This window comes from Anopheles stephensi, chromosome 3 (genome assembly GCF_013141755.1).
Source record: "Anopheles stephensi strain Indian chromosome 3, UCI_ANSTEP_V1.0, whole genome shotgun sequence".
In the NCBI taxonomy this organism is placed as follows: Eukaryota; Metazoa; Arthropoda; class Insecta; order Diptera; family Culicidae; genus Anopheles; species Anopheles stephensi.
In genome coordinates this window covers 20,313,793-20,334,535 of record NC_050203.1, presented here as the reverse complement: position 1 = coordinate 20,334,535, position 20,743 = coordinate 20,313,793, and the positions used below count along the sequence as shown (strand labels likewise).

The 20,743-nt window shown below is 47.2% G+C and overlaps 1 protein-coding gene across 2 annotated transcripts; it reads right to left on the bottom strand.

Moving 5' to 3' along the window:
• Positions 1-370: 370 nt before the first annotated feature.
• LOC118512787 (multidrug resistance protein homolog 49) lies at positions 371-19,211 on the bottom strand. 2 transcript variants are annotated; one of them, XM_036057704.1, is made up of 12 exons: positions 19,077-19,211; positions 6,787-6,977; positions 6,651-6,711; positions 6,381-6,574; positions 5,818-6,063; positions 5,558-5,729; positions 4,447-5,106; positions 3,531-4,367; positions 2,753-3,465; positions 2,519-2,681; positions 2,256-2,450; positions 371-2,190 (listed from the first exon to the last, which is right to left on the bottom strand). In XM_036057704.1, the coding sequence occupies exons 2-12, from the start codon at positions 6,906-6,908 to the stop codon at positions 1,639-1,641; spliced, it is 3,915 nt and encodes a 1,304-aa protein (XP_035913597.1). In that variant the 5' UTR covers positions 6,909-6,977; positions 19,077-19,211; the 3' UTR covers positions 371-1,638. The 2 variants fall into 2 exon arrangements, with proteins under 2 accessions (XP_035913597.1, XP_035913596.1); XM_036057703.1 differs by lacking the exon at positions 19,077-19,211 and adding an exon at positions 9,648-9,907.
• Positions 19,212-20,743: the final 1,532 nt, after the last annotated feature.

The following is a 20,743-nucleotide window of genomic DNA, read 5'->3' as shown; positions in this document are numbered from 1 at the left end:
GATATAAAGACAAGTTCTAGTTGGGGCGGTCTGGTGGTGAGGCGACAAGGGCACCGACAGGACCGGAGTTCAACTCCTATCCGGACCGTTCCCCAGTAGTGAGGACTGACTATGCAATCATGCGGTATCGTTAAGTCTAGTAGGCCAGAAATGGCCTCGCGCAGAGGTTTGAAAATTTAGAACCTGCATGTTGGTTTAACAACCTACCTCTTAAGATAATGCCTGCCTTAAGATAATTTCAGGCTTACTAGACTTACTGATGCCACGTAGTTGGATAGTCAGTCTTCACTACGATCTTTACTCGGATCTTTACCACAAAGCTTTCTCGGACAACTATGCTCTAACAGCTCTGTATAGTACGAACACCGTGTATTAATAATAATATAATTTATTTATTTAATATTAAATAGAAAACGGGATTGATAGTGATCAGATCAATAATTAATCCAGCGATAAAGAGATTGAGCGAGTGGTATTGAGCCTAAACGGGGGTTTGTGTTGTAGCAAAGTTGGAACAAATCCGCTTCCCACATCCGATTATGTCAATGCGCTTTCTGTCGATTCGATCCGATCATTCGAGCCTCTCTTATCTACAAGTTTGATAAATAGCAATCGCATCTCATTGATGCGCTTCTTGCTTGACACTTTCTTACTTCCTTCGTCCAACCAACACCCAATGATCGATCGAGCCGATTTTCCATTCGGCTATCTAGCGCAGAGATTGGTTTACAAGCAAGTTTGCTAACTCTGCTAACCTATCTGTAGCTGTGTGCTTAGGAAGAGCGATAAAATGTGGAACGCGTGACACTGTGCTGGGATAGGTGTTGTTTGGATCTGCCCTTACTTATCTACCAAAAGCTTCTACCCTAGCTGCAATCGGGCTGCGCAATATGTAGCAATTTGTGCAATGCAAACCATTCCATCCTTCCAGATCAGATCACCCGAACACCTTCCGGGCACATCCTTGCTGTATTGTGTTACGCTCGCCTAGCCTAATTAATAACGTTTTATCACTAAGAGTAGACACTACGTCCTACGGAGGCGCTTCGATTATCACGTACGTTCAGACAGAGTGTCCCCCCCCCGCTCGGGGCGTAAGGCGTAAGGGTTTTAGCCATGGCTGCGAAAGAACGGTGGGCATCGATCACAATGCAATATCGATTTTTTTTGGGGCTTTCGTTTCGTTTTTCTTCTTCCAGCGGCAAACGGACGCCGGGCAAAATGGACCCCGTAAAGCTGTACTGAAACATACATCTCTTCCAAATCCCCGGCTTACACCACAATCACACACACACACAGGACTCTTTTTGATTGTTTGATAAGTCTTTGATTTTGTCTTGTACGGGGCGGTTTACCTCTCTCTCTGCACCGCCATCTTTGGACATCTTTCCGCACCAAACAAAATGGCGCGTCATAAGCAAGCTTCTTAAGCGCTCCTTTCTACTAATCCACTAATTGGTCTTGTGTTGGCTTGTGCGACGAACATAAATACTGCTGCATGTTAAGCTGGATATGGCCAGTTCCAGTGGGTCCCCCGCCCGTTGCGCTCGCCATCGTCGGGAAAGGCAGTCAACGTGCGTACGGTGACAGGAGGGGTATAGGAACAACGGTTCTTATCTCGGTTATTTGCACGCCTACTTACGCCACCTGCTGCATCTGGTACAGCTTCGCGTAGATTCTGTTCTTCGCCATCAGCTCATCGTGCGTTCCGGCCTCCACCACCACCCCGTTCTGGATGACGCAGATGAGGTTCGCGTTCTGGATCGTGGTCAATCGGTGGGCAATGATAATGCACGTACGTCCGGTTCGTGCATGATCTAGCGCATTCTGCACAATCTTTTCGCTCTGGTTGTCCAGCGCCGAGGTCGCTTCGTCCAGCAGCAACACGCGCGGATTGCGCACCAATGCGCGGGCGATCGCAATCCGTTGCTTCTGGCCGCCGGACAGCTGAGCGCCCTTACTGCCGAGGCTGGTGTCGTAGCCTTTCGGCAGGTTGACGATGAACTCGTGTATGTTTGCCATCTTGGCCGCTTCGATAATCTCCGGCATTGCAATATCGCGCGTGTTGTCTCCGTAGGCAATGTTTTCCGTAATGGTACGGTCGAACAGGATCGGTTCCTGCGATACCAGACCCATCTGGGCGCGTATACGGTTGAGCGAGAACTCGGTCGTGGTTGTACCGTCAATATCCTGAAATTGGAGGAGCCCATCAGCAAATGCCAAAAAGGAACTCGCATCACGCCCAAAGTACTTACCACCTTGCCACTGTCGGGGTCGTAGTATCGGAGAAGCAGCTGGATGCAGGTAGACTTGCCACAGCCGGACGGCCCAACCAATGCTACCGTTTGCCCTTTACCAATGTCCAGGTTTAAGCCTTGCAACACGGGCACGGACGGACGCGTCGGATACCGGAACTCTACATCCGTGAACTTGATATCGCCCTCCGTACGCTGCAAACAGATGGCAAGAGCATTACTACTTGTACTTAGATCCGCTATTGCTGAACCTAGCATCGTACCTGCGAAAGCGAGTGGTACGAGCTGAAAGGATTATGCATTCTCGGTGTACGGTCGAGCAGCTTCATCAAACGTCCCGCCGAAAGGATGGCCGAGTTTACGTTCGGTGCGTACGCCAACGCTTGTCCCAACATCCAGGCGCCGAAGATAAGGGCTTCCGAGACTCTGCAAACACGACTCGGTTTAGTGAAAACGAAGCGAACAAACCGCCGCAAAAAAAATAAAGCCACACTCACTTGATAACGTCCTTGTATTCGAGTTCCTTCTCCGATACCAGCTTTCCACCGTAGAACAGAGCCAACCCGTACCCGGCGAAGGGCATCACCTGGCCCAGGGCAAACACCGTGCCCCGCAGCCGTGTCTTACGCCGGCAGGCATCATCGATCTTAACCGTCTCCTGACTGTACCGGTGCAGCACATGCTGCTCCTGTCCCAGGCTAGCCACCGTACGGATGTTCGAGATGGCTTCCACCGCCAGCTTGGTAGCACCTTCGAGCGATTGCTTTTCCTTCAAGCTGCTCATCTGGGTGTAGCGTGACTCGAGTGTGATCGAAGCTAGCGTGACGGGGATGGCGACGATCGACACGAGCGTTAGGTTCCAGGAGTAGAAGAAAGAAATTCCCACACCGATGCAAATGGTAGAGGCGGCTTGCAGTAGCGATCCGATCCGAGTACCCGTGGCACCCTGCACACTGGCACAATCGCCCGACAGACGGGCGCAGAGAGCACCAACCGCGTTTCGGCTTTCATCGAACCAAGCCATATCTTGCGTGACGATCGCCTTGAACGACTTTTGTCGCAGGCGGGACGTGAGCCGCACGCCGGCAATGTTGAACAGATAGGTCTGGAAGAACGTTCCCAGGCCGGTGATGAGCCCGAGTGCCAGGAACAGTAGGGAGTAGAAGTTTGATTCCTGCTTTACGAATGCTGGATCAGCGACCGAAAGAATCTGGAACGATAATGAGAGTTATTGAGGCGATCCGAGCTATTGAAGATCAGCTGCCCTCTACTTACACCGTACATCTCGCCAAACAGGACAGCAAACGCTGGGAACGAGGCGCCGACAACGATTGCAGCAGCACACCCGAACAGGATGTAATGCCACTCGGGCGAGTTGAGCTTCAGCAATCGTAGCACCGACACGTGGTACACCTCCTCCTGCTCTTCCTCGTTCTTTTCGTCCGATTTTCCACTGTCCGACTCATCGTCCGATCCATCCGCACCATCTTCAACCGATTCCTGACGCATGGAGAAGGCGCTCGGTGCCAACGGGACGCTCTCGTCATCATCTGCCGATTTCTGAGACCCACTAGCGACCACCAGCTCATAGTACAGACCGCGGGCAGCCATCAGCGCTTCGTGAGTGCCCTGCTCCATCACCACACCCTTGTCGATGTACACGATCTTGTCCGCGTTCGTAATGGTTGACAGACGGTGTGACACGACGAGCGTCGTGCGTCCCTTGCTGGCCCGCTCCAACGCATCCTGCACACGCTTTTCCGAGTTGGGATCGAGTGCGGACGTAGCCTCGTCGAGTAGCAGAATTTTGGGATTGCGTACCAGGGCACGAGCGATCGCGATGCGCTGCTTCTGGCCACCGGACAGCTGAGCACCACGCTCACCAATCATCGTACCGTACGCGTTCGGCAGCTTCATGATGAAGCTGTGACAGTTGGCAATTTTGGCCGCACATTCAATCTCACTCTGCGTAGCGTCCGGGTTACCGTACCGTATGTTCTCGGCAATCGTGGTCGCAAACAGGACGGGCTCCTGACCGACGAGCCCGATAAACGAACGCAACCAGCCAATGTTTAGCTCGCTCACCTTCGTACCATCGATGGTGACCGTACCCTGGAGAGGGGGAAAAAAAACAAGAACAGACCTTGTAAATATGGGGGACAGTAACACGCCCGCCTCCTCCAACACTTACACTCAGCGGATCGTACAACCGTTGGATCAGCTGCAGACAGGTCGATTTACCGCACCCGGACGGACCGACCAGCGCAACGGTTTGGCCAGTTTTGATCTCCAAATTTAAGCCCTGCAACACCTGCACATCATTCCGGGCCGGATAGCGGAAGCATACGTTGGTAAACTTTATATTACCCTGCATCGATTTCGGTCGCAGTCCCGCATCACCAAGCGAATCAATTTCCGGCTTACGATCGATCACGGAAAAGATGGTTGCCGCCGAACCTTTGGCCGTCGAGAACGCTTCCAGATGCGGCGAGGATAGGCCAAGATTTTGTGCCCCAGCCAACACACCGAACAGCACTATGATCAGCACGGCGGGCGTGTAGTCTTTCAGATCTTTATCACGATCCTCCAGGATGAGGCTAATGCCGTACCAGAAGGCAAGGGCGTAACAGCAGTAGATGATGAACCACATGATGCCACCACCGATGCCGGAGAATAGACCCTTGCGGCGACCGTTCAGTTCCGCGCCGGCCAGCCGTTCCCGGTATCGATCGAGCTCCTTCTTTTCGCCACCGAACGCAACCACGGTACGGATGCTGCCGAGTACCTCTTCAGCTACAGCACCGGCCGACGAGTAGGACTTTAGTTCCTTCTCCGTGAGCGTACTTTGCATCTGGGAAGGTAAAGCGTTTGCGGGATACGTTAGAGAAAGTCTTGTGGATTATACAGATGCAAGGTAAAATTGATAGCAGTTGGGGATATTTCTTAGTGGCTTGGAGCTCCAATTCTTTTCCGGGAAGCTAGCCAGATCACGACTTTAAGCGTTAACGGAGCTATAGGAGACCTAGTCAAGACTCCCAGGGTCTAACAACTTCATAGAAGTTCGACAGGTCCTACGAGTTATTCAACAGCAACGTCTACTTTTGAAGGACTACTTCCGACATTATGGAATTCTATTCCAAAAGCTACACCTTCAACTCGTAGTCTACAGCGCGTATTGATTTAAGACAAAATCTGATCTCCAGCGATCGAGCTCGTCGTAATACAATCGCAGCAAATTCCTCAAAACGACCGTGCTTGGCAAACGGACGGAGCGAGAGATTCCCGCCGAAAATAGTACCCACCTTGGCAACGAATGCGGTCGCCAGTATGATGATCGGTGCGCAGCTGAGTATCACGAGCGTCAGCTTCCAACCGTAGAAGAACGAAAATATCACAGATATTACGAATGACATCACCAGGTACGTGAAGATGGACAGCTTCTCGCCAATACCTTCCTTCAGCTTGTCCAGATCGCTATCGGTGGGGGGGAAGGGAAAATGGAGCAAGATGCAACACATATAGTACCGCGTCACTACACTCGACCGCACTATGCACTACTTACTCCGTAATGCGCACCGCAAAGCTGTCGTCGCTGTTGAGATCGTACCAGGTCATGTCTTGGCGCAGGACGGCCTTCAGAAACAGTTGCCGTATCCGGCTGATCTGCTTCTGTGCCGAACGGTTGATAATGTCGACGCTGAGGGTGGCGAAGATGAACTGCAGTATCGTGACCGCTACCACACCGAGCCCGAACGCTTTCGCGTCCTCCATAATGGCGGCTGCGTTCTCCTGCTCGGTTGCGTTCACTCTACGATAATCCGAGATAAGATTTGGGAAGTTAGCAAAACATGTGCAGACATGTGTGGATCGTGAAAAGTCATTGCTGGAGACAAACAGCGCAAAAAACCGCCCCGAAAAACCGAAAAGCGATAAAGAGCGCTTTTATTGATTTGTTTATTTGGTACGCCAATTGCTTCACACCAAGTGCCGTGCCGCTTGGTTAATTGATTCGATTCCGATCTGTTCAGGTGTCAAACGGTGCAAACCAGCGAGGTCAACGAGGCAGTTGCAGAGCTCACACGTGCCCATTCACGTGAGATTGTCGCAACCACCGGATATACTTACAGCACTTTGCCGCCACCGAATATCGAGAGGATGGCCGTGTCGGTCGATTTGCCGATGCCGATGGTACGATCGACGAGCAGCGTGGTAAACTCGCCGTACAGAATGACACCGTACGGTAGGCCGAGCGATGCCATCGACGCGAGCAGGATGCCTAGCAGCGTGGCAAACACTTCGCCCCACGTGGCAAACCGGAACTGTAAGCGGAACGAACCGGAGGGGGGGAATGTTAAATTGCCATCGAAGCGGGACATTGTTGCGGCGTGAACTTACCAGCTTAAAGTACGAGACGGATTGTGAGATTGGTTCTTTGGTAGGTGCTTTGCTGAATTTCCTGCAAGAAGATCAATCACGTGTGTTAGCATCCCAATGGGTCTTCCATAGTCTCTTGGTGTTGGAGTATACTTACACATCCAAAATATCCTTGGTACTTTTGTGGCTTGCCACCGACATGTTGTCGGCACTGGCACTATTCTTGAGATTCATCGTCTGGAGCGATCCGTTACCTTGAGGATACTCTTTGGGCGTCATGATGGCGCTGGGCTAGTGATGTTTGTTTGTACGTTGTAAAGTGTTTGAGCGAGAGAGAGAGCACGCGTTCTGGGGAGAAAATCAAACCCAAAACCAAATTAATCATAGAGCTATACTCCCCACGAATAGTGTGTATGTGTGTTCCCGGCGACTACTACTGCTACTACATGGTCCAAGTTGCGTTATATTAATTATAAATTATTACACCAGCTCGTGCCGCCGGTGGCTGGGCGTCGAACGTATCAAGTGCACTTGAACTTCATCACGCCGGCACGGAGAACGGAGGACTCCGAGGGCAATCAACGCCATCGCGATCGTCACGCGAACACGCGTCAAAACCATACCCGGAGGAGTCGCAAGCGGTCTCTCCCTGTTCCCTGGCAAACAAACAATAAATAGATCGATATAGAAGCAGCAGCAGCAGGAGCTAGTGGTGGAAGATGCACACGAATCGCTGAAGATCATAATCTTCAAGCGATTCCGCTTGGCCGGCAATGTGTTTGCTGATGCTACCTGCTGCTCGTTTGTCTGTTACATACACAAGAAAGAGGTTTGAAGTGATGTTTGCATGGGGCGGTCGACGCAGAGATTAAAGCTAACAAGGGTTTGGCCAGTAGAAGAGTGTTTACTACTCTTCAGCGTCATTTGCAAGTACTGCTTCCAAAATGCATCACCGACCGGGATGCTGCCAATTGTAATGCAAATCAATTTACATTAATTGAATCGGGCACGATCGGCGGTCCCTACCAGCACCAGCTCTCAGCCCTTGAAAGGGAGACGATGCTACTGTATGTAATTAATGGTCGCTCGGTTAATCGGGAATGCAGTCAGAATTACGGATTTCAGTGATGTCATTTTATTTCCTGGCCTTCCTGCTTTCTCAGGAATTCATTTCAGTGTCCTTGAGTTTTGTGCACGTGCCTGGCAGTAGCCTCGTGGCATTTTTAATCTACATTTAGTAGATGAATTTGGTAACAATAATCTCTTTCTAATTTACCTCTGAAGCATCGAGAGATCTTATCCTGCCATTACTGGCTTCCTTGTCAAGTCAACCTTAGTTAAATCCAATATTAAACCAGTTCTGCAACTCTAGCTTTGATCTCAAACTGTCTCAATTTGTTACAAAAATAAACTCTCCAAAAGTGATTGCATACTTACAGGCGCTAGTAACTTAAGCGAAAAACACAAACAGTACTACATATTGGGAACATGCCAAAGCAAATGTTCCACCGGATACACAAACTGTGGAGTAGTTAGGTTTTTGTGTGCGGCTTTGGAGCTCATTCTATCTACAGAATCTCTATTCTATCCACATCATATTCTACTCTATATATTTCTGGCTATCCTTGATTTTCTATTACCCATAGCTCGATAGTCTTCACACGTCAGGACCGGGGGTTCAAGTTTCATCTCGGCCGTTCCCCCATAGTGAGGACTGACTGATCCGGGGTACAATAAGTCTAATAATTCAAAAAATGGCAGGCCAATAATGAAGAAGCAGCTGGATAGCTAGTCGAAAATCAAAAAGGGATTTAAAAATCTGCAACCTAATTCAAACTGAGAATTCCCTTAACGCAAACACCATTCATCACACCGCTGGTGTCAATAAACAAATGCGCCCAGATTCATTTGCTGCCGCCTTATATCTTCGCCCATGTGCGCCCGCCAAAACGAAACATCCACCTCAAACACACGTGCGTGCAAATATTGATCTACAAACATGGCTTTTTGACAGCCGTTTAACGGCACGCGAAATGAATATTAATGTGTGTGGGTGAGGCTATCGAGTAAGTATTCGAGTTCAAAAAATACAAATTTTGGACACCCATCACGACGACGTCACCGGACACACAGAATGAATATTAATTACACCTATCGATAGTCGTCGATCGGTGACGTTATCCGATGATAACGCAGCCACCGGTCAGATAAAAATCCACACACAGCGGAATTCTCTTTACCCCACTAATAGTGGTCAATTGAAACCACCGAAGAAGCTTGAGTGTGCGTTAGAAAAGATCAATTTTTATCAATTTAATTCCCATAAAAATTGATGTTGCGCGCAAATCGATTCCCTGTTATTCCCCCGCGATCAGAAAACGGTGTGTTGATTGATCAAGCACCACTATCAGCGAAACGCCATCGGGAAGTCGTTCTGCGTTTGGAACGAAGTTTCTGATAGATCACTCATTACGGCTACACTGTTAGTTGGCCCCCCCTTTTTTTACTTGCATCAAACGCACTTGCGCACACGGGGGCTTGGGAGTTTTTCACACACACACACACACACACACTTCAAGGCTCGATTGTTAGTGAGGAGCGCCCACACCGTAATGAGGTTCAAGAATTCGAAGCCCGCGTATAGACACGCACTAAGTAACGCACCAAATGCCAAAGTAAATCGTCGGCCGATCGACGGCAGTCACAATTTGTAATGCGTGCACTAATTACTGCCACGGTAGCATTTCACTCGTTAGCATTAGGAAAAATGTTCTCCTTGCGTTGTTGCCCGCAGCACCAGGAACTGGAACGCACATGAGGAGAGCAGGCACTTCCTTCCTTTCATGGAATCACAATCATCGCCGACGCCTTCATTAGCTGGGCGTTCCATTCATTAAGGCACTTGATAAAACAAGATTAACTCCCGGAGTGTATGTCTTCTGAGCACTCAATTCGATTAACGCACCACGTGTGTAAACACATTTTTGGGGAACCGATTCTTTGAAAATTGTAGTATACCTTTTTGGCAAGTTCTTCCAAATCACCGCGCGTTGCTAACACAAGTGTGCGGCACGCACTTCACAGCACAACAATTCGCGAACCTGCCTGGGATGCGGCGTTGTCGTCGTTTGCTCCTCTGGCACGCGGGAGATAAGATACCGTTCGGGACCGTCCGGTGCTGTTGCCGGTGCCTGTTGTGTACATCCGATCGAAGCCGCGATCTGCCAACGACTGAGCGTCTCCGGGCAGTGACGAGTCACTAGTATCAGGAGTACCCGGTCGGTGCTGTGGTTTCACCGTTTCGCTTACGATCGCTATCATCTTAAATCACACTCCCACCCGACCCGTCTGTGTGTGTGTGTGATGCTTCCCCGCAACACCTTCCTCCCCCGCCGCACTCCTTATCTGTTCCACCCTGTTGCTGGTTAGGGCATCCCTTCTACCCTAACTTTCCTCCAATTTTTCGATTGGCGTGCGCGCGCGCGCGCAAACTACCCCCGGCAAATGAGATGCAGTTTGGGGCTGGTTTGCGTCGAGGAATACGCACCCTTCCGGGGTTTTAGTTCCTCCCCAACTGGGGGTCGAACAAGCATGCTGAGAGTCTAAAGAGAGTGTGTGAGAGATCGCCCCACCGAGAACAACACCTGTGTGTACTATGCGGCTCAAGGTGAAGAGGAAGAGCGCGTACGATCATGATGCGATCATTTCTTCTTTTTGTTGTATGATTTATTTGTTTTAAGGTGGGTTTTTTTTTGTTGCTGTTGCTGTACTTGTTACAGTAACATTCTAGCTTTACTTCCACCGGGCAGCGCGAGGTGATTCGGTTCAATATTCTAGACCACCGGGGTCATAAAATGTCTGTGGGGATTTTTTGTTTCCCCGGGGAAAGACACGGTTGCGGGTCCATGAGCGCATGGTTTCCTGGAGACGCGTGAAGAATTCGCTAACCGATCGGAAGCGTTTGTTGCTGATGTCGGGGGAAATCCTCCGACCGTGGCTGAGTGTAAAAGAGGGTACACAAGTCAATTTGTCTTTCGTTGACAACCGACCGGCGAGCGAGAGAGACAACTGGCTGCATCGTAACATCTTAATGCAGTTGGGACTTATTTACATATTTCGCGAGGGATATTCAATGCTCTGGAGATGCTTTGTTTCACCGTCGATGGATACTTTTATTAATGGAATTTTTTCAAGCTTAATCGATGTACAATATTGAGCTAGACCGTTTTGTAGGTTCTAGAGTTCATATGAACGTGATAGAGATAGCTTTAAACTTATTAGTTTGTGACAGACTGCCCGCCCATAGTCAATTAAACAAGGATGATAGATAAAGATTTGTTGACCTCATAAGCATAGGAATAGAGGTCAAGGAATAGCAAGAAATTGCATCCCAAGATCTCCAGGGATTGTAGTTCCAAAGAAGAACACGAAAAATCAGAAACTCAGATCGGTTTACCCAGGGCTGCCTTCCGAGGTATCTTGAGTATAGATAGGCAGAATTTTCAACTGTAATTTTTGCTGGTCCGAGCAATGTCTTTTTAGAAGTCCTGTCATTCTAAAGTTCATAGCTGATCTTGCCCACGTTTGGTTATCTGCGAGCTGCGAAGACTATCATGCCATGCTCCTTGTCTATTGGGATGATTAGAAGTCCTATGGGGATTAGAAGCGGGGGCCCCCTGATTACATCGATTCTGTCGATGGTGGGTGAGGTGGAAACTCTGGCATCTTGAAGGCTCGCGTGATATAACAGGCTCTTTAACTTAATAGTTCAAGCTGTTGCCATTTTTACGACTTTACAAGCTTCAAAAAAAAATATTCAAAATACAAATTAATCAATTTTTAGAAAAATTTCATACATAAACGATCAACCCACCAAGTAATAAACCAGGTGTGCACTTCATGGGTCATCCGAGCACAAAGCCCCCGCTGCAGTGAAAGGATTCTCAAAATTGAATTAAACGGCAACGCTAATGCGTTATACGATCGGCTCAGGCACGATCGTGTGCCTTTTAATCGTAAAGAAATTAATAATTTGCTTAAATTAAATCATTCACCTCCCAGCAGTCACCGTTTTGGAGCAGTGGAGCAGTCCAGATCGATCGACCACTACCACCACCGCACCTATTCTCCTATTCTCTATAGAATGCACCAATTCTCGAGTTCTCACCCAGTCTGGATTATTCTGGAACGTACCTTTCGCGGCCGCCATATCGCTGACGAAACGCGAGCGAATTATGGAATCCTGACGACTAACACATACGTCCATCGCAACGCGCGCACAATGGTGAGAACGGAGTTACTTAACCACCTTGGCGCTGTTGCGCACCTGTTTTGTAATGCCGGGACCGACAACGATAGGCCTGACATCGCCTTGCGCATCCCTACCTTGTGGGGAGTTGTTAAATAATTGTTCCAAGAGGGCAAACGGATTAGGGCAACGGAAAACTGATTGCCTCCCCCCCTCCAATCAATGGCCTGATAAGATGTGAAAAGGAAGCGCAGGCTTTGGTTTTGGTTAGATTATAAGATAGCCAGGTGTCGAGCGAGTCAAGATGGCGAATTTTGATACTCCGCCATGATAAGAATTTGCTGTAATATGAACATCATTTGGCATCGATTAGTCCGACACTTGCACTGGCAGTAACTGACAATGAAACACCACGGAGAGGATCGATATTAAGCCGGCCATGCTGCTACGTGTGATGCAATGTCTGTTCATCGCACCGCAGACGATAAGAACGATGCTAGAAAAGAGCCGTTGCGAATGCTTCTTAGGTCAAAAGTTATCTTCCGGTTTATTGTGTCTTTGTTTGCGCTTCGTTTAATTGATCCTTACTATCAGTGTACTGTGTGAGAGAGCGCTTGGTGATGATGTTCATGTCAATAATATTGACGGCCAAGATTACAATTCTATTAACGCTCGGAAAGCTCCACAAAACCTTCTTCGCGATTCGCTCTAGCGTTGTCTGACACAGCAACCATTACAATGTAATGCCACCGGCCCTAGACTATTGGCTTACAAAGCACTTGCTTCCAAGTGGAAGTCGCATCTGCCCCTTTTGTCAACATCTAGACCGGAAATGGATAGAAAACCACTCCACGCAAGATCACATCGAACTAACCAACGTAACGATCGGCTGATATTCATCGCTTCTCCCATCACGAGAGCAAATGATTAGACGCTGGAATAACCTCGCCAAAGCAATTAAGCAACACTAATTCAATTACGCTTATCGATCCACCGGATCAGGTCGATGTGTCAATTTTCTGATGTCTAGTGTCTAACGATGTACGTAGCTCAGCGTGCCCCAAACTCGCAGCAGCTTTTGGTGTGGTTAGCGCTCCATCCGAGACCTTCTCATAATCCCTCAGACTTTCGGGGTTAAAGGCAAGCTTCCACGGCAAGCTAATGCGCCTTATCTCACGCACCTTTTGGGAAAAGCTTAAACAGACAGTGACATTAATTGGACCCATTTAGTCAAGTCACCAGAGGCCGGCGGCGGTCACTGAACGATCAACGGTTGGCTCCGTGAACTTCGCGAGCCCAACCCTTGCGGGGTTGCGAAATAGCAGTTCAGGTAAGCAAACAGCGTTCGAAGGTTGCCACGGTCTCGAACACCGTTCGCGCCGAACGACTTCAACAACACGCATCTCCGATCCCGCAAAATGCGTGCACCGATGCTAAGAATGCTTGCGCTTCGGAAATGGGCGCATCTCACTCCAAAGTCAACATGGTCCAACACCGCTGACGCAGCTTCCGTACAGCTAGCGGAAGTATATGCGCGAGAGTACGTTAACATTTTCTCCCTCCACGTTTCCCGGACGTCGACTGTTGCAAAACTTTAGCGAGGGTCAAGCGCGCGCCCAGCCAGACACTTTCCCACTCGCAATCATTATGCAAACTCCAGTGCTCGCCGGCGTGTATCGATCGCAGACTATCGAACTATCAGACGGTCTTTGTTCGGTTGTACGCCGAGAACACTTCCGACTTTGTACGTACCAACGCTACCAGGGACCAGAACGTCGATTAGGAAGCGTTCTGGGGGGAGAGTTGCTACAAGAGATCGGTGTGGCCTTCCCCAAGGAACTACACATTGCCTCACGCACCGGAAGTCTTCCCGGAGACAGTGGAACATCGATAGGAGAAACATTCGATCGAACGTCATGTAGTTGCTGGTAGAAACTATACAAACACAAACCTTGCATACCGTGAACAACGAACTATGTGTCCGCCTGTAATGGAACTTGTGGAAACAATTAATCGCAACCTTTCGAGCCAACGCCTGCACTGCAATGGGAAAGATCACGCTTGGTGGAATTCGAATGGTAAGGAGAAACTCCGCAACCCGTTACCAGGTGTCCGTAGTCGTCGTACGAGTCATTGCGGTTTGGACGCGTCGTCGATCGGCGGGTAAGGTGGTGCACCGGGTTTGGATTAGCTTCCCGCCACACATCATCGCACACGACAACGGTTTGTGTGTTTGCGGTGTGACTCAATTCCAATCCCCAATATACTGGCGCTGCCGTCCCCAGAGCACATGCTGCTTCGAATTCCAACGAGTCGCACTGAAACGGGGGATTCCCGTTCCGCCACTTCCAGGGCGGGTTTGTCGCGCCGAAGAACTACCTTTTTGACGTCGCCCAAACTTTCCGCCGGTTTCTGCCATCGGAATATACACACCTCATTTGCATAGGGTAAGTTTCCGAGGTGGAAAAAATTGCATCCACCGTGTTACTAACGTACGTTTAAAGTTGTGATGCAACGTGAAGGCACGCGCCAATGGGTGTGATAATTGTTTCATCTCGCTTTGTAATAATTATGACAGGAAGGGCGTTGTTGCGTTAGGAGGACATTATTGAACAACTAATGAAGGATTTTTGAGGGCTTTTGGTCGGATATTCGGAGAATCCAGTTACGGGAGAAGTGTCCCATAATTATCGTTGTAGCCTAGAAATGATCAAGTTTTTTTTTATGACGGCCAGATCTTCTTGCTATGCGCATCAAACAAGATTTAAAAGTTGAGCTCTTTTTTTGGGATAGAGCGAAGGATTAAACGTTTGATGAACAAAGTGTGTCGTCTCCTTAACTTATTAATCGAGTTCTGTTCTGGATACTCTCGCTAAAACTCTGGGATTTGAACATCAGAGGATAGTCTTCATACCTTGAGCCTGAGTATTGCTTGACAAAAGATTCCAAAAATATAAATTGCATAACTTCAGGCTTCATGTACTCATACCCATGGCCCAAGAAATTAGAGATCTAGGGAAATATTAAGAATTTGGGCGATTCTGGGACATAGTGATAGTAGAGCTAGGCCTTTATAAATGTGTATCAGTTTCCATCGGAATTCGTTACTCCTTAGCCCTACCTATGGGCAAATTAATACTCATTGGGCCTAAATTAACTATGGTCAAATTAAGATAAAGAGGTAAAAAGGGTTTCAGAGGTCATGAGCTTCCCATGTTCTTGTTCTTCTTCTTCTTATTCTTCTTGACTTAACCTCATACCTGCCATTTATGGCTTTCTGAGGAGCGGTCCGGTGGCTGAGGCGACAGCGACGGGGATGGTTCAAATCCCATCCAGACCGCTTCTCCGTACCAAGATCTGAATACTTTACTACGGGTAAAATCAATTCACAGGAAGCCAGAAACGACAGGCCAATACCTTTCGAGGTTTTTTTTATGTTTATAAGGAAGAAGTTAATGAAGCTCCTCGATGGAAGTAGCTGTACAACACCCCAAATTGTTATCCTAGATTGATTATTATTTAGCTTATAAAAGACTTAAAAATATTAATTGCATACTTGAAGGCGTCAGGGACGCAATACGTATTGCTGTTTTCGAGCAAATTTTAAAATGCAGATGTGAATGCTTGTTTACATTGCTCCGAAAAATGGAAAACAAAACCTTCTCAGTTGTATTTTTTTACCGCCCGAATCGAACCATTCTAACTACGCCGGCGGTCAGTAATGTATGCCGGTGAGTATTGTTCTTCCATCTCCACTTCGAAATCAATAACAAACACATTTGCACTAGCACCAGTGCGCACCCCATTCATTTATGCTAGGCGGACAAAACATTTCCCAGCGGAAGATTCCTTCCAAGCGCGTGTAAACTCCCGTCCGCCATTTGCTATCCCATTCACCTTCAGTTTGGCTTTTACTTCGATATGATTTCCCGCCGCGCGAAAACCCGTAAACAACCGGATTTTTTTCTCACTTTCCATCCATCGAAAGTGAGCAAAGTTGGCTGGTCTGTCGATATGATCCACATCTCTCCTGATACGTTCGTACGTATCAGAGTAGGAAGGCCGCCATATTGTGCGCTTGTGTTCACACAAATGCCACTTCAATTATGCAAATCACAACATTCTCCCACACACACACCTAGGCACACTTGACACCTTGCAACATCTTTAACCTCTGGGCTTTGCTTCCTATAAGTGATATAAACACACCGCGATGTACGATGCCCCAGCGACACCGCATCACAATGGCGCCCGGGGGTTTGATCTCACGAGCCTGGATAAGAGATCGGGACGATACGGATCTGATTGCTATAAGATTCGATTTGTTGCTAACGATTAACAGTATACGCACACAAAAACCCACAGCAAGCATCATATAGCAAATGGAAGTGTTGCTGAGGCAGATAAGCGAAAGAGAGCGAAAGCAGAGAAAAAAAAGGGTTAATGGCGGAAGAATTCTGACAAATTCCGGGCATTAGCGTGGCAGGCAGGCAGGCAGGTGTTGAATGGAAAGGTGCTTATCAAAGTGCATCACATTTGCTGGACAAATGAATGTCAAACCATCATCACAACTTCCCTATCTTATCACAAACAAAGCACACTCGGCAGTCACGCGTTTTATCTCTTTGTGACGATCGCTCATTGTGGATGCTGGTTGCTGTTGGGTTGCTTGCATGTTGCTGCCTACAAATAGCACATGAACCAAAAAACCCGATATTATGAATTCTAATTTATCTCATTAAATCGATGTCAAAATGTACAACGCCGCCTGTACCAGCATGTCGCGATCGTGATTCGCCATAATGAGACGCGCGCTTTGAAGCGTCCTGATGTTCCGATGACATCTCCCGATCGGGTTTTGATGCAATTAACCTAACTTTATGATGACGAGCGTTAAACGCGATTTACGATCGACAGCTGCTGCTCTCTCGATGCTCGCGCACTGGGGGATCCGATGCACCTCGACAATTGGTTCCCGCGATGATATGCACAAGATTTGCGCGGCAGCTGCATCTAATCGTGGGAGCTGTTGGTTATTATCATTATACTGACTGCACTGGCAGTAGCAGCGTGTGCCCGGTTGCGGAATTGAAAGTGATTACTGAAAGCTTTAGAACCCAGTCGCCCCACCAACACCAGGAGGTTCATTCATAGACAGTACCCCGGTACCGTACGGCAGCATGTGGCAGTAAACAGTCAAAAGTGTATGAATGAAGGGCTAGCGTGACGACTTTGCCACCCTTTGCGAGTGTTGTGGAACGAGCTTTCGTATTGATTGACCATTTGGCAGATGAATGAGTTGCACAACAATTAGTCAGCGAACGGCGTACGAAATTGGTTGCGAGAGTACTTTAACTTTGCAAAAAAAAACACACACACATTCTACCTATTACGAAGATCTTTCCTGAAGAGAGGTTGGTGAGACGTCTCGATAGTGAAAGCTTCAAAACCCAATCGATCATTAGCGGACAACAGAAGTGATTTAGAATGTATCTACATTTTCAAACCGCATTGTACCGCACGGAATGGTGCTGTAATAAGCGGGAAGAACGACGACAAATCTTCATCGATCGTGCCCAGTCACTCATTTCACGCTTCACTAGCCTGCCAAACAGCCACAACGGGCTGGTGAGCAGCGGTGACCACAGGCTTAGAGTATATTCCAGCCCCCAATCTTAATTGTGTCTAGCGCAGTCTAGAGGGCATTCTTAATGGTAGGGAAGCAGTTGGCAGTTGAGAAAGATTTATGAACCTTTCATAAATACAGGATAAGTCGAAATTCCCTTCTCATCAAGGGTTTGCCCCTGATGAAAGAAGAAGGAAAACAGCACCGTACCAGGTAGATAAGACAAGCGCGGAGGAGTTAATTTGAATCTACAAGGTACAGTTGCTCAAACAATTAAAGGTACATGTAAGAGATCTGATTATTATTATGGGATAAATCAGCCCAGTCAAGACTTAAGTTTTCAACTAGTTTTCAGATCAAATAGTTCCTTACAGATGTAATACTTGCTCTCAACTAATTATTTTTTTTAATTTAATCATTTTTTACTCTATTCTTTTATAAGTTACTGTATTTATCCAATTTATTTCCAATTTATTTCAGTTTTGTTTTGTTTACTTATTTTGCTTTGCTTTTTTACATTTCTTCTACGTTTCTATTTTTTCTTGTTGTTTTTTGAATCCGTTGTTGATTTCATTGCTTTCAGCACTAAAAATGTTGTATTTTTATCTTTTTTTAATTAAATTTCTATGTTTTATTCCATATCATTTTGTACAATTTATTTTATTTTTTTCTTATATTTTTTGCTGACTTTTTTAGATTTTCAAATTTATTTTAACAAATTTAAAATTGTTTTAATTTTAGGCAAAGCGCTTCTATTTTTTTTGCTAAATTTTTTCCTCAGTATATATGAAGCAAAATCTCAAACTTTAAAATTGTAATTAACTTTTAACAACTTTTTTATCAACTGTACCGTACTGTACTGTACTGTATGAAAGCCTGGACTCAAACAGTAAATATTTATTGAGCTCCCAAATTCTACCCGTCTGCCAGAATATGAATAAAAACTTGATATAATTTAATTTAATTACCGGTTTACTGGCATGGTTCTTTTAATTAAACCATTATTATTTTTAGGAGGATCACACTGATAACTTGACATATAAAAAGTGTTGGGATAAATGAAGAAATCAAGATATCCATAAAAAAATATTGGCGCACTTTATTCTTGGTGTATCTTTAAAAGTTTGAGCAATTGAAGTCAATTAATTTACTCCCAAAAATTTCTTTGAAGGGGCTTTAATTTCTCTTTGGCCAAAAAAAAGTGTGTCAATATCGTACCATTATCGCAGTGATACACAACCTAATCCAAGTAGGTAGAGTCAATGCCTACTACCGCTGCTGTTGATGTGTTGTTTTTGGATGTGGATGCTATCGCTGACAGCAGGAAGCACATACAAAACCTCCGATCCGAGTCCGGGATCTCAAAAACTGATCGAGTCCGAGGGACGGTTAGAGGGTGACGTGTGGATTAAAAATAGAACCCTCTAACCCTGCCAAAAATGTTGATTAAGTAGCGGCAGGCCCGGTACTCGCACGGTTCTTGCATGACGTTCGGTAATTGTTCCGCCCTGTGGCCAGGGTGCAAAGCTTGAAAGAGCATGAGGGAAAATGTCTATACTTTACAACAGCTTACCTATCGGGATATGTGTAGTTGGATGGCTAGGTTTTTTCACGGTCAACTCCAACTCCAAAACTGCTCGGGACGGGAATCAATTTTAATTCTACCTTGCTGCTTTGCTGGTTGAAGGATAGGTTTGCACCGCGAGGTAAGGTTGGGTTAAACTTCGCTGGGTTCGTTGGGTCACTGGTGAAATGCATCCAGCAGGTTCGTAACACGACACGCAAGCAGGCAACGTGTGTTTCCGGCACTTGTATTTTTTTTTGCTTTCGTACACTGCTCTAGGACGTTCGGGTTGAGGGTCAAGTTCAAGGCCCTGCGGTTAAGGTCTTCGTCATGCCACCATTAAAAAAAACGAGCAAAAGGTAAGTAACGCTTCTTAGAACAATCGAGAGAACATTTCGCTGGTACAAACTGCCTTAAATATCACTTTTGACTAAAATTACGTGCAATCTTTCGGAGGGCAAAGAACTGTAAATAGTGACGCGAAGCAAACGACGGAAACGACGTGTCGCGACATTTCAAAACCCACCGACGGGTGCTACCGTGGACCAGAAGAAGGATTTGTGAATCCCGCGAAATGCCGCATTGAACTGGCTGTCTGCTGTCATGCCGACACCGAGCAGCGCGACGTTCCATACCGATGCACGAGTGCATCGGTACGATACTCACCGGGCCAGCCAGACCAACGCCAACGAAAGTCAACTCTCTAGGGACGTATGCGGAACGGCTGCTTCGCCAGGAAAATGAGTTCCTGGGGGCACGAACACTACGCGACGGTAACGCGACAACTCGTGCACAATTGTGAGACCATCTCCACCTCAATACAAGGAAAAACGATGAGTTTCCACGGCGAATTTTCCCGACCTACCGAACCGAGAGAGAGAGAGCGAAAGACCTAGCGAGAGAAAATGTTTGTTTAGTAGAGGAAGAAGATGGTCCACAGATCCGCGTGGTTTTGTTTTTGGTTGTACGGAAACTTCGTGAAAGCCAATGGTTGCTGAGCGTTTCTCGGACAACGGCGATGTAAACACATTCTTCGGCGAGTGAGTGACAATCGGACAAGATGCAGAATTTTCGCGGGCAGTGCTGCTTTACACGTGCTCAGCTGCGTTCTGTCTCCTGCGGGGTTATGGGGTGCCTTTGTCTAGCTTGAGTTCTACCGGGGGACAGTGTCACCGCGGATCCGCGGATTGCAAAGGTGGCAAGGTCAATGAATCAGCTGTCGAATCGTTCTGTGAAGGTGAAGGGAACTGCGCTTACTTTATATTGTGGTGCGGATTATTACGGGTGGCGTTTTCGGGTTTTCGTCGGAGAGCTATTAAAAGTTCTGGCTGATCTTGTGTGGAGTGTGATGAGGGTGGAAGCCAATGGGGCATGATTAAATACTAATTGTGTCCATGTGCGGTAGGTCGGTGCGGTCGTTCGATACGGATTAATGGTTTGAGTTCTATCATGCGAAGAATATGGCGATTTTTTTTCCTATTTGCATGGTCATATAATACAAGAGCAATTTGCTTTTAAGTTAACAAATTTTAAGTTTTGATTTCTTCATTGAAATTTATAGAAAAAGAAAAATAGAGAACCGAGGTGGCTCGCTGGTTTAGACCTCAAATCCCGACCAGAGTTTTTTTTTCCGAGCACAGGACAGTTAATTTAAGTCTATGAAGTCATAATTATTC

Coding starts and splice junctions, on each gene's coding strand:
- LOC118512787 (XM_036057704.1), bottom strand. CDS start 6,908: ATGACGCCCAAAGAGTATCCTCAAGGTAACGGATCGCTCCAGACGATG. Junction 6,064..6,380: donor TTCGGTGGCGGCAAAGTGCT/GTAAGTATATCC, acceptor GGATTATCGTAG/AGTGAACGCAACCGAGCAGG. Junction 5,730..5,817: donor TTTGCGGTGCGCATTACGGA/GTAAGTAGTGCA, acceptor CCCCACCGATAG/CGATCTGGACAAGCTGAAGG.